Below are 11,949 nucleotides of genomic sequence, written 5' to 3'. Positions count from 1 at the left end.
GTTTGTTTTCCGTGCTTTGATTTCTGCACGTTCGAAGTGAGGCCTTCAAGGCGATATCTGATTAAGATAAAATATAGCAGGCGAAGTCACTACCTGCGAGGCTTTATTTTTTTAATTGCATTCCCTTATTTTATCTGTACATCCCCCCACCCCCCACCCCCCACCCCCTTTTGTTCTGTACATGGCATTAGGTGGATATGCCCTTGCATACCTGTTGTGAACAGCACGATAAAATCCAATATTTGTGGGCAGATTGGGTACCATTTTCCACTCTGCTTTGGAACCAAGCCATACAGTTTTAAAAAAAATTCTTTAAAATGCATTGCGAAGAATATTTAAAAAAAAACAGAACAAAAGGTGATAGCTGTCCCTTAGAATGAAAAATATAGTTTTTTTTTATTTCCATAGAATGCAGTATGTTGTTTTCATAATTCAGGAGCCAAGTCATTAACTGGTGCCAAGTGGATCCCCGAGTTATAATGGTGTGTTAAAACTGCGTTTTTAAACCCTATATTTGGTATTAAGTTATATAAATTGACGTTTCATAAACATTGTAAACACAATCCACGTGTCCCGACGTAAGAGGAAAGTATTTTTGTTCTTCGAACTAAAGGCAATAGTTATTTTGTTGCATTCTGCAGGCAGTACTTAAAGCCGTGATTTTGATTTCTGAACAAAGGTTATGGCCACGGTGCGCAAAAGGGCGTTTTTGTTTTAAACTTTTAATGATAACCTGTTATTCTCTTTGGACCAAAATTCTTTAGAATGATTTCAGATTATGAATTTAATCTCCCAAAAATCTCATTTTATGACTCAGAAAAACTCCTCTGTAGACCACTGCCATAAGGGCCAGGTCTATAGAATTCTACAGGAACGTTTCATAAGGGAACTAATATCTAGGCTGACCCAATTAAAGTTTAAAACTGGGGCACATCGTCCCACTAAAATGCTTGATGAAACTTAACTCCCTTGCTGTTAAAACATAACCCTTCTATTTTGTCTTCTTTTTTAACATAAAGCAAGGGAAAACAAAAAACAAAAATCCAATTTTCTGTAACTGTATCACACACACTAAAGTTTGTGACATCAAACGTGGTATCGTAAGGAAGTTTACAGAAAGCTTCTCTCCAGTGTCTTCACACCCGAGTGTTTCTGAGAAGGTGGGAAGCTTGTGATTTTGTGATATATTGGGAAACCGGGGCAATGCCAGACAATCTGTGGTATCTCGTCTTCCTAACGATCACAGGTTTGAAATATTTTGCTAAAACATTCGACTCTGATATGCCAAGTATGACCAAAAAAGATGTAAAAACGCAGCATTTAAGTTATTATTAAAAACTGATCCATGGAGATGTATCTCGACCCGTTGCAATAATCCATTGGTATAATATACTGTGGCATCTGTCTCCGAGTTCTCTCAGCAGGAACAGCTCATAGAGACCACCACAGCTGTTCTGTTGACAGTAATATGCCCAGACCACCGCATTTCCACACACTTGCAGTCAGGTTGCTGGCTGACAAAAAGCTGATTTTAGAACTATGCTGGAACTTCTACTAGTCCAAACCTCATTTTCACTTTAATCTATTAACTTTCTAATAATAGCACTCAAAAACACGGCTCATTTAGAATGTTAAGCTAACGGAGTAAACATTTACTGTTCATGTCGTAGTTTTATTTTACTTCAAATGGTCTTTTTCATGTGGAGGAGACATTAAAATCTACCCAGCAAATCATAGAGTGCCTTTGTGTTTTACAGGTCGTATAATCATCTTGTCAATATTTTTGTTGATACCCATACATACAGTAAACACCACATTTTAAGAAAGAGGAACATGAATATGCAATTTTTACTTTTAGTTTAGTTCATTAAATTCAGTAGTCTTGCACTACACAATAAAAATGTTTCCCTTCAGGATATCCGCTTGGAATATTCCATGCTTTTATTATACGAAGAAGAATAATGCTCATTGTAAACAATACGTGGGTTATGTTAATATTACAAAACGACTGACTTTAGAATGCTGAATGTAAAATGAGTACATATGCATTCAGCTTATATATGTCTTTTTCGGCTTATTTAGGGCAGTCAAATACTGTACATAATATTTTAATATGGAAAGAAAATAATAATAGCATAGGAAAAATCCTGTTTTAGCTAAGCTAATTAATTTCTAAGGAAGCAAGGAATCAGACTCCTTGCCTCTGGTGGTCTTGATTTTTACTGCTCTGTTGCTCTGCTTCTATTACTCATTAGCAAAGAAGAATTTAATTTTTCATGACTCCACATTTGAAGCTATACAGAGAGATTTTACATGAAAGGAGCTCTTTAATTCACAATAATTCGGTTTTTATTATTTATAAAATTCCCTCTGTGATTGCCAGTATTGGAAAAGTATTGGGTCTTGAAAATATAAATCTAAAGTCCTATTGTAAAAGGCAGGTTCGGGGCTTTATAGCTTATTCTGTAAACTGTATACGGTCATGTTCTAAGATTTCATTTGGTAAAAGCTTTTGACCATCTGTTTAAATATAAACCCATTTTGGTTTCTGCCCATTTATCAAAATCAGCTTGACATAGCTCAGTATTGATGAAATAAACATTTACTTTGGGATTTAAAATCTATTTAGCTTTTAATTGTAAAACCAGTTCAGCTGGTTACAGACGTACTCTTCAGACTGAAGGACCTCCAGGTTACTGGAGTAACAGTACTTGTCAGGCACCGATGAGTGTTTACAAAACAGCAAGTGGTAAAATTATGAGCAAAGGAAAGCTTGTCCACAAACTGTTTATACGAAGTGCATTTGATTTAAGAGAATTACTTGGAACTTAACATAGGTTTGATTTCAAAACAGGCATGAGTTGCCCAAACTTCTGCTAGGAAGTATCAGCTTTTAAATTCTGTTGGACTGTGCCAGATTAGACTACTCAATGCCCCCAAGAACATTTCTCAACAAACAAATAAGAAAGAACTCAAACTTGTATTCTTATTCTGGTGTTTATGTTCACTAAACTAGGCATAACATAGAAAAATTATTTAAATAAAATGTGAGTTGCCAGTATTACTTGCTTACTGTCTGCTTGGTAAATAATCTTAAAAGTGTATTAAAAGCTATTATAATATTTTGCTTTGGAAAACCCTGCATTCTTTTAAAAATGTGTATTTTTAATATTTGTGCACAACCCACTTACTGCAAAACATAGAGCATCTTACTTCAAATATATCAACCATAAATAACAATAGTAAATGCAGTCTATTTCTCTGTGCAGCCTCACTGCATACCACTGAATGAAAATATTTTGCATTGCCCTGTTTAATCTCCCACCCTTGTGAAGATATTTCCAGCTTCAAACACCATCACTTCAAAATAATGTTTCAGGTAGACTATTTATTGTCTTGTCTATCAATGTCTTGACCCTGATGTTTTCTACTGCAGAAGTATACAGTTGTTCCCTGGATAGCCAAAGTCATAAATATATTTTTCCTGGTAATTTGAGTTTTAAGGGCTTGGAGTGAAGGAGTGCGGGCTGTAAACTGAATTTCAGAAGAGGACTCCTTCTGAGATGTACTCATGGAAAGTGTCACACAGTCGTGTGCGTCTAAGACATTTTATTATGCGTCTTTCGCCTGTGTTTTTCTTCATTACGTTGAAACAATTTAGAGAAATCTTCTAAACGATGGTAAATCATCTATTTTGTCGTAGAAAATATCCTTTTGGCTTTGATGATGTGCAAAGTGTGCAAATCCTTTTGAGTAGCACAGGCTGGAAAAGTATAGCTATGGGAAGAGAAGAAAACATCAAAGCATTGTGCACAATATGGTCCCTCTTGGTGCCCTTCTATTATAAAAGCACATGTAACCTTTCACTTGGTGAGCACCTAAATATAGTGTGTGCTTAGTAGCATTGAAGGAACCCATCTGGATCTCTTTGATATCACCACTGATGACTTTTTGTTTCTGAAAATGAAACAATTTTCAATTAAATTATTGGGCTCAGATCAGATTAGATGTCAAAGCAAATCATGTTTGGCTAATTTTAAACTCTTAACTTCCACATAAGATATTTTAGTTTTTGCCCATATTATAAATATTAATGGTAATTCACCAGCAGATGTGTTCCTCCTATAATTATACGTGGCTAATTCAAAATTGATTTTCTTGATACTTTTAATTTAGCTGGGAATGGTAATAGTGTAATTCACTCATCTAGCACCATCTAGAGGTTTTGAAAGAAAAGTATGAATGATACAAATCAATAAGGCAGCCAGAGTAATGAAGGATAGCAGACCATTTTTTGAAAAGTTTAAATTACATTTTTATGTCATAAACAGTTTTACTGAATTTACAACTTGCAGTTGTATTTTGAAGACAGCGCCATTCTTTCCAATACCTTGAAACTACAATTTAATTCAAACTTTAGTTCATAACTGCCAAAGATAAGACGGAAGGTAGAGGCTGCTCAGCTACCTTGTTCTCTGAGATTTTAAAGGGAAATGTTTGATTTCTTGCAGAAGGAGAACTTTGGTTTCAATCGTAAAGCAGCTCTGCTAGAAATCAGTTCCTCATACGTATCAAACAGTAAATTATTGTATAGAGAAAAGGAACAGCAAGAAGAACAATGAAAGTATCATGGCATCATAAATTACGATTATTCAATTCATGAAAATCTTTTATCGTTCAACCCCCCCAAAAAAAATATATACTATTTTGATACACCCTTTCCTTTCTTTGTTCATATGTCTGCCAAAGATATATGTTTCTAAATTGTAGAAATTGGCGCAATTTGGCATTCCCTTAACCAGACTGCCTTAAAAAAATGTTTTTTTTACTCAGTTCCAAAATGTGTTTTCCATCATTAAAACTGATTGAAAAGTATTTTAATACTTAAAGTATTCATTCCGCTTGCTGCTCTGGAGACATTAACCTAATTCATGTTTAATGGAATGTTGAACAGCTATAATGTAGAGGAACATACAGAAGACAGACATTTATCTGTGTTGTAAATTGTTTTTTTATAGAAGAAAATGCAATATATATGTACTTTGTTAATCAGTTTTGTTTTTGTATCTCAAGTTGAACTAAGTATACAGTGTGTGAAAAGGCTACAATGGTAAACTAAGTGAACACAGAGTGAAATGTAGTTTAACATTGTTTGCACTGCTCTTTTTGCATTTAAAAGGACTGCATGCAATCGTCCAGCTTTTAATTCCTTTCAGCCTTTGCACAAAGAATCGCAGAAAATCTTTTTATTTCACTTCTGACTTTCTTTGACCAGAAAAAGAAGGCACACCGACAGACAGGCAGGTTTTCAATCAATTTATTGCATCTTGTTTTGTGATAGTCTGCATCTGGATATCATTTCTGGGCTCAAAAGATTAATCAACCTCCTGTATTTCATATGAGGCATTCTCTTTCAAAATAATTAAACATTAGAAAATAACACATAATACAATTTTTCATTTTACAAAAAGATATTAAGCATTTCAAAAGTTTTACTCAATGATACTGACTTTGTTTTCACAAGTTACAGAAATATTTAATCAAAGCACCACAGATATGCTAAAACAACAGGAAATTATGATATGGCCATATCTGCAAAAACATAATAAATAATAATGAAATAAATGTGTTACATTTGTCTATTAAAATGTTATAAAGTTGTGCTATCCAGAGGTAGGCAAATTAAACAAATGTACACAAAACTGAACAACATAAATCTTTAAAACAGGAAAGCAAATCACACTGTTCACTCAACATCACTTCACCAGACAGAATTCAGACTAACCTGCCAACATAAGCACACAATGATATTCCACCGCAAAATATAAGAACAAAGAGTTTACTCTTTTGATATGCACGCCTATGATAAAGCTTTGTGCTGGTTGATATTCAAAAGTCCTTAGATAAGTTCAACATTTTTTAATTATTAATGATAATGAATATTGATAGTGTGGTTAAACCTCAAACAAACATCTCCTTGTTGATCCACATGAGGCTGCGAGTCTCGTTGGGTTTGCATTCATACTCAATGCTTGCAAAACTGTTTCCCCATTGACAGTGGTCCCTCTTGTGGTAGTTATAATACTTTACTTGCCAGACTGTCTCAAAGGTCCCAACATCATTGAACTGTTAAAAAAAAAAACATACAAGACAAGCTCATGCTTCCTTTCATGGAAACCACAATGGATTTATGCAAGTTTGAACTGCTTCTGAATTATTTACAGTATCAATAAAAACACATATTAGAAATACGACATGACCAAAGGTGAACTGTGTCACAGAAAATTTATGACTATGGGAGTCGCCTGAGGGTACCTTTACTGCAAAACTAAGCTACCTGACGCAGGTACTGTAAATGTTTTACATTGGGTACATGAACATAATATTTGATAAACTTCAAAAATGATTTGCTATTTTAACAGTCAGGTAAAGATTACAGTATACTGTATGTAGAGGTAGGAGACTGTGCGAAAAATGATCCATTTTCAGTTTTGCATCAATATTTACACAGCATATGGTGATCTAGGAGAGTAGGCTGTCCTCATCTTTTCCTTATTTATACTTCACCTGAAGCCAGTAACTCCTTTCTATATGCGGTAAACCATGTGCAGCACTTCATTTACAGATGGTGCCTTTTACAATATTAATTTCATCAACACTGGCTTCACTGGCTAGACGAATAAGAGACCACAAGAAATGGTTGATGTTTCTCAGTAACTGGGATTTAATTGCAGGAAGCCCTGGCTCCTTGCCTTTTCCACCGAGCCTGATCAGTCTTGGCGGAAATCTTAATTTATTACCAGGTTAGCTGAACAGCTATGTTTTAGTAATTTAACAAAGGTACTGCCAAGTTGGCCAGTGTTTCTCTTAATTAACTAAATAAACAGTGTTTTTTGAATATGTTTTTCATTTGCAAAATACAAATACACAGAAAACAGATTTCAGTATCTCATTATTATTTGACTGAACTTTTCTGCTTTAAATATAAACTTATAAACTTTCCATCTTATATAATAAACAAAAAATAAGAATGAGGGCCTGTTTTTAAACTTTAATAACTATTAAATTAGTTAACAAAATATCAAGGAAGATCATATTAGCTTGTTGATGGTATCACATTCTACTAGTACTTTGGAGTGATCAGATTTCTAATAATCAAATTAAAGTCATGACAGAAAGTACCTTATTGTAAAAAACCTCAAGATACCAAGGAAAATCTTGTGTTGAGGGTTTCCTGAATACCAAATACAGATCTGAAATCTGACTTGATCAATTCCAAACCAAGCTACATGTATATCAGTAATGTGAGAAGAATTTTAAACACTGAAACATATTTCTAATGTATAAAATCCTGCATTTAAATAATATTGGACAGAATGTTGGACAGATCTTGAGCAATTATTGCTTCAATCTGTCCTTAAGAGCTGAATATATGGAAGAACTTGGAGGCCTTAAGGAGAAAAAGGGCAAAAGGAATGATATCCTATTCTTTTCAAGATAAACAACAATTACATGGGACTCTTTTAGAATGTTTTCATCTGTGAATATAAGCAGTATCCATATCACAGTGTTCTGTACCTAATTAAGAAAGTGCAGATACCATACATTCTTACTCCTCTTATAAAGAGTCAGAAAACTTTTAATTAATATTTGCTTTATACACAATCTACTCCACATATTAAAGGCAAAAATAAAAAGGAAAAAGTAAATAAATAATCAATATGAAAGGAAAATTGAAAAGTTATTATGGCATAAGTATTAAAACCCTTGGAAATGGAAAACCATGGAAAACCTAAATTAATCTATTGCAAGCACTTAGGTTACATTACCTTAAGAAGCACATTATAGGTTGAGAAGTTCACATGATTTCAGAATGAAAACACCTATCTCTGTAAGGTCCATCTGCCTGGTTGTTAATTCAAGTAAAGATTCAACCATGAACTTTCAAAACAACTCAGGAGAGGAGTATATCAAGGGAATTAATTTCAGAGAAGAGTATAAAACATTAAAAAACCTGAAAGATCTCCTTGAACAAGTTGAAGTTGATCATTAAGTTGCGGCAGAGCGAGGAGTAATCTGGTTACTGATGCCACCATGAATCTAACAGCAAGTTTAAAAGAGTTCAGTGGTTGAGATGGGAGAAAATGTCTAGGGGCCAACAATATCCTAGTAACGGTGGCTTACAAGGAGCTACAAAAATTGAAATCTTCATATCTCACATGGGTGGGATTTTCAACAAAGCACCTGTGCAATACTGCAAACATCTAGCAAAAGGTTTTGTGGTCAGACAGGACACAATTGAGCTTTCATTCCAAATTAAAAACTAAAGGTAAAATCCCTACATCCCTAAAGTCAACGGTGGTGGCAGCATTATGTTATAGTTCTGCTTCTCATTGTTACGGTCAGGTCTTGTAGTAGACCCTATGCGATGCGGTAAGAGCTGGAGAAAACAGGAGGCGTGGTAAAAGGAAACACACAGGGGTTTAATAGTGCACAAAATAATAGTGCCAGTCTGTGAGACAGTGAATGGGGGAGACAAAGAATGGCATCCAAATCCAAACAGGTCCAAAGGCAGGTCAGGGCACAGTCTGGAGTCCAGCAGCGAGTAATCCATCCTGGGACGCGACAAGGTTAAAATCCCCGGGAAGGGGGAAAACGCGAACAGACAAAACACGGAGGTCCAAGGGTGACAGGGCGAGATCCTCCAGACCCCGGGCTCAGGAAGCGGGAGGTGTCGGGGATGAGGCCTATGGGCTCAGGAGACGGACGTAGGGTTTCCTGGTGCTAGGCGGGCCTCGCAACATCCTTACCCTAATGATGAGCCCCGAGGACTGGAGGAGCTAGTCTTTAAATAATACACATAAGGGGGTACACCTGGGGAGCTAAGCAACAATCACAGGAACAATAACGGGAGTAGTGGAGCACCCTTTAGGGAGGGATGTCAGGTGTAACGCTCATCAGCAGAGACATTAGTCAAGACTAAAGGGAACATAGATGGAGCCAAAAACTAAGAGACAAACTTTTCAGACCTAAAACTGGGACAAAAATTCACCTTTCAGCAGGACAATGACCCACAACACAAGGCCAGAGCGATACTGGAGTAGCTTAAGAATAAGAAAGTGAATGCCCTTGAGTGGCACAGTCAAAGTCCTGATTTAAATCCTTTGGAGAATCTATAGAAAACATGTAAACTACTGTCCATAAGTGATCCCCAGGAAACTCGAGATAGCGTGACCAAATCCAGAATGGGCAAAAACTGCACTGAGGGACTGTGCAAAGCTGATAGAGACTTACCCAAGTACTGCTGAAGGTGTCTTCACCAAATATTGAATTTGCGGTTCTGATTACTTACACAATCAACATATTTCAGTTTTTTTCTCTTCTGTTTTTTTTGCTGGCATTGTAAATTATCTTATATGCAGAATCTCCATTTTGAGCTTTCAGGTTTTGAATAAAATATGAATAAAAAAATGTTCATCATTGTGCAGTTTCACAAAATGGCACCTTCCTTCATTGGAGGGGTCTGAATACTTTTGAGTAAATCACTGCCTTTGTATTTATACTGCAACTGAATACTATGTCATTGTAATGACAAGGCCTGTAGTAGTGGGTTAGAGGTCAGGGAAGCCCCAGGGAGAGCTGAGTCTGGCAACGGTATCAGAGCAACCTCAAATATGATCTTAAGAGTCAATATTTTATTGGGTGGACTGTGGGAAAGGATCTGTAAAGAACCAAAATAATCTAACAAACGTTGAAAGCATGTAGATATTGACCTTGACAGCACTGATGGTATCAATGGTATTTTTAATAGATATTTTAACATATGAATGGTATTTTGTTTTTTTTTTCAACCCCAATTCATTCCTATCCTGTCTGGAAGGTGGAGCTTGTTTCCAAGGTACAGAATTTAAATAATGTCAGTGACTTGGGAAACGTGAATATCCTGAAATACTGAAAAATATCCATTTTAAAAGACCCTCTGGACAATCTGAAAAATAGTCATAAAATGTATGGGAAATGTCCACTGAATTCCGGTTATACTACCTGAATGTTCACTTGTATGGGTTGTCTCTCCCCGCTTTTGGTATGGGTCACTCCTTCTGTATCGTAGAACCCGGTGTACGTGACGGCTTGAGGGTCCTTCGACTTCTGTTCCAACGGGAAGTTTACCCCGCCTATGCCCATAGAGCTGTTCATCACAAAGAATATCCTGGTTAGTCTAATATGAAACTCAGCAGTACTATAGCACACTGTTACCACCGATCTGGCATTAACTAGCGCCGGTTTTAAGTCAACTCGCGGAGAAAACTGCGTTCTCTTGCACACACCAATGAACCGATATCCGGCTGCTGTCAAACTGAGCTCAGCATCGGTTGTTCAGAATGTAGCTACTGTAGCTATACTGTATATTGCCAGTACGTGAACATATTGTCGTTGATAGTTTAGGGACCGCAGCATGGTTCTGAGCACACAGTTACAAATTCATTACGAAAAAAATAGGTCAGTCCGACGGCACAGTAATAAAAACAACCTTTCTCCCGACATAAATGGTGGGAGGATTTATTCTCCACAGTGGATTTGCCAAGCAGCTGGGAGCAGCAATCTGGCCGCACCTTCTGTCAATATCTTGCCCTTGAATTGAATAAAAGGTATATAATTTGAATTAAAATTATTTAGACGTATTTTATACCGTCTGTTTCTTATGCACTAAAGATAGTGTGACTGCACTAAAACAGAGCGATATGCAAACGTGAAACTGTCAATGCATTTTTAATTATCGGAATACACCTAGGGTTCGCTTACAGATGTACAATCAATACTTAAAATAATCTGTTCTATATGAAAAGTATAAAATAAAGCAAGGGCCTAGACAATTATCACAGAAAGAAAGAAAAGACGACGTCAATGGATTCATAAAAGATCACACTTTTGAATGAAAAGCTGTTATAATTAGATAGCAATATTAACGTGAAGGTATATGTGTTAATCTAGGTCCGTTTTTAATGCATATAGTGTGTAAATATTTGTACTTACGTGGCTTCAACTGCTCCAGGCTTCACAACCACTTCAATTTTGTACTTTGAACCGGTTAGCAATTTTATTGTCCTGTTCTGACCGAATCTCTGACCATCCACCTTAAAATATACCGGCCCGTCATTGGGTTGTATTTTAAGAGAAACGCTGATCTTAATTAATTGTGGAATGTCGCCCATTATGCATAAAGATTATTCCTGATTTAAACAAAAAACTGAATTCCCTAGCAACGGAATTGATAGCGAGCGCAAGAGAGCTCAAGAGTGAATTTCTAATAATAGGAGGATATTGTGACGTGCTCCCCACGGGAGGAAAACGTAGAAGCACATTGCCGATAAAAGTCCCAGTCAAATTTCAATTCTGCCCGTAATCCTTTCCTGATTGCGGAGATAATCCACCATGCACGTCTCAGGGAAATGTAAGAGCTCGTATTTGCCACTGCGGCTGCTATAAAACTCTACTTCTGAAGAGACGTTATTATTTTTGTCCTGACAAGCAGTTGAAAATGGGTTGGATGAAATAAGCGATTCTTGAAATGTGTTTTGCCGCTTCATCACACCCTTGAAGTAATAGATACGTGGAGGTAGATGGAACGTCGTCGGGGATAGATACACCTAGATTGAGATAGTTCTTAAAAACGTATGAAAAATATTTTTTAGAAAAATAAGGTGGACGGAGACTTAGTTGTAACCAACACGGATGATTCAGTTACCATGTGGTAATAGATTTAATTACTGTTAAATACATCAGTATGAACCCAGAGGCCAGTTTAGTCCATACATGTAAAATGTGTACAGTATGTCTACGTTTCTCTGTCCAGAGTGCTGAAACAAGAAAGAATTCAGTTTATCGGTGCCTTTAATTTAAAGGGTAAAACCAAATACGCACTCCTTCGCACACACGTCTTAAAAATAA

At 36.3% G+C, this 11,949-nt stretch overlaps 1 protein-coding gene across 1 annotated transcript; it reads right to left on the bottom strand.

Moving 5' to 3' along the window:
* Positions 1–5,301: 5,301 nt before the first annotated feature.
* Positions 5,302–11,566, bottom strand: cnrip1b (cannabinoid receptor interacting protein 1b). The gene is made up of 3 exons (XM_088609993.1): positions 11,035–11,566; positions 10,045–10,189; positions 5,302–6,126 (listed from the first exon to the last, which is right to left on the bottom strand). Exons 1-3 carry the CDS (start codon positions 11,211–11,213, stop codon positions 5,962–5,964), a joined length of 489 nt encoding a protein of 162 aa, XP_088466119.1. The 5' UTR covers positions 11,214–11,566; the 3' UTR covers positions 5,302–5,961.
* Between the last annotated feature and the right edge of the window lie 383 nt (positions 11,567–11,949).

This window comes from Lepisosteus platostomus, chromosome 17, assembly GCF_059453375.1.
Source record: "Lepisosteus platostomus isolate fLepPlt1 chromosome 17, fLepPlt1.hap1, whole genome shotgun sequence".
Lineage (NCBI taxonomy): Eukaryota > Metazoa > Chordata > Actinopteri > Semionotiformes > Lepisosteidae > Lepisosteus > Lepisosteus platostomus.
The sequence above is the reverse complement of the archived record's forward strand: the minus strand, read 5'-3'. Positions and strand labels throughout refer to the sequence as shown.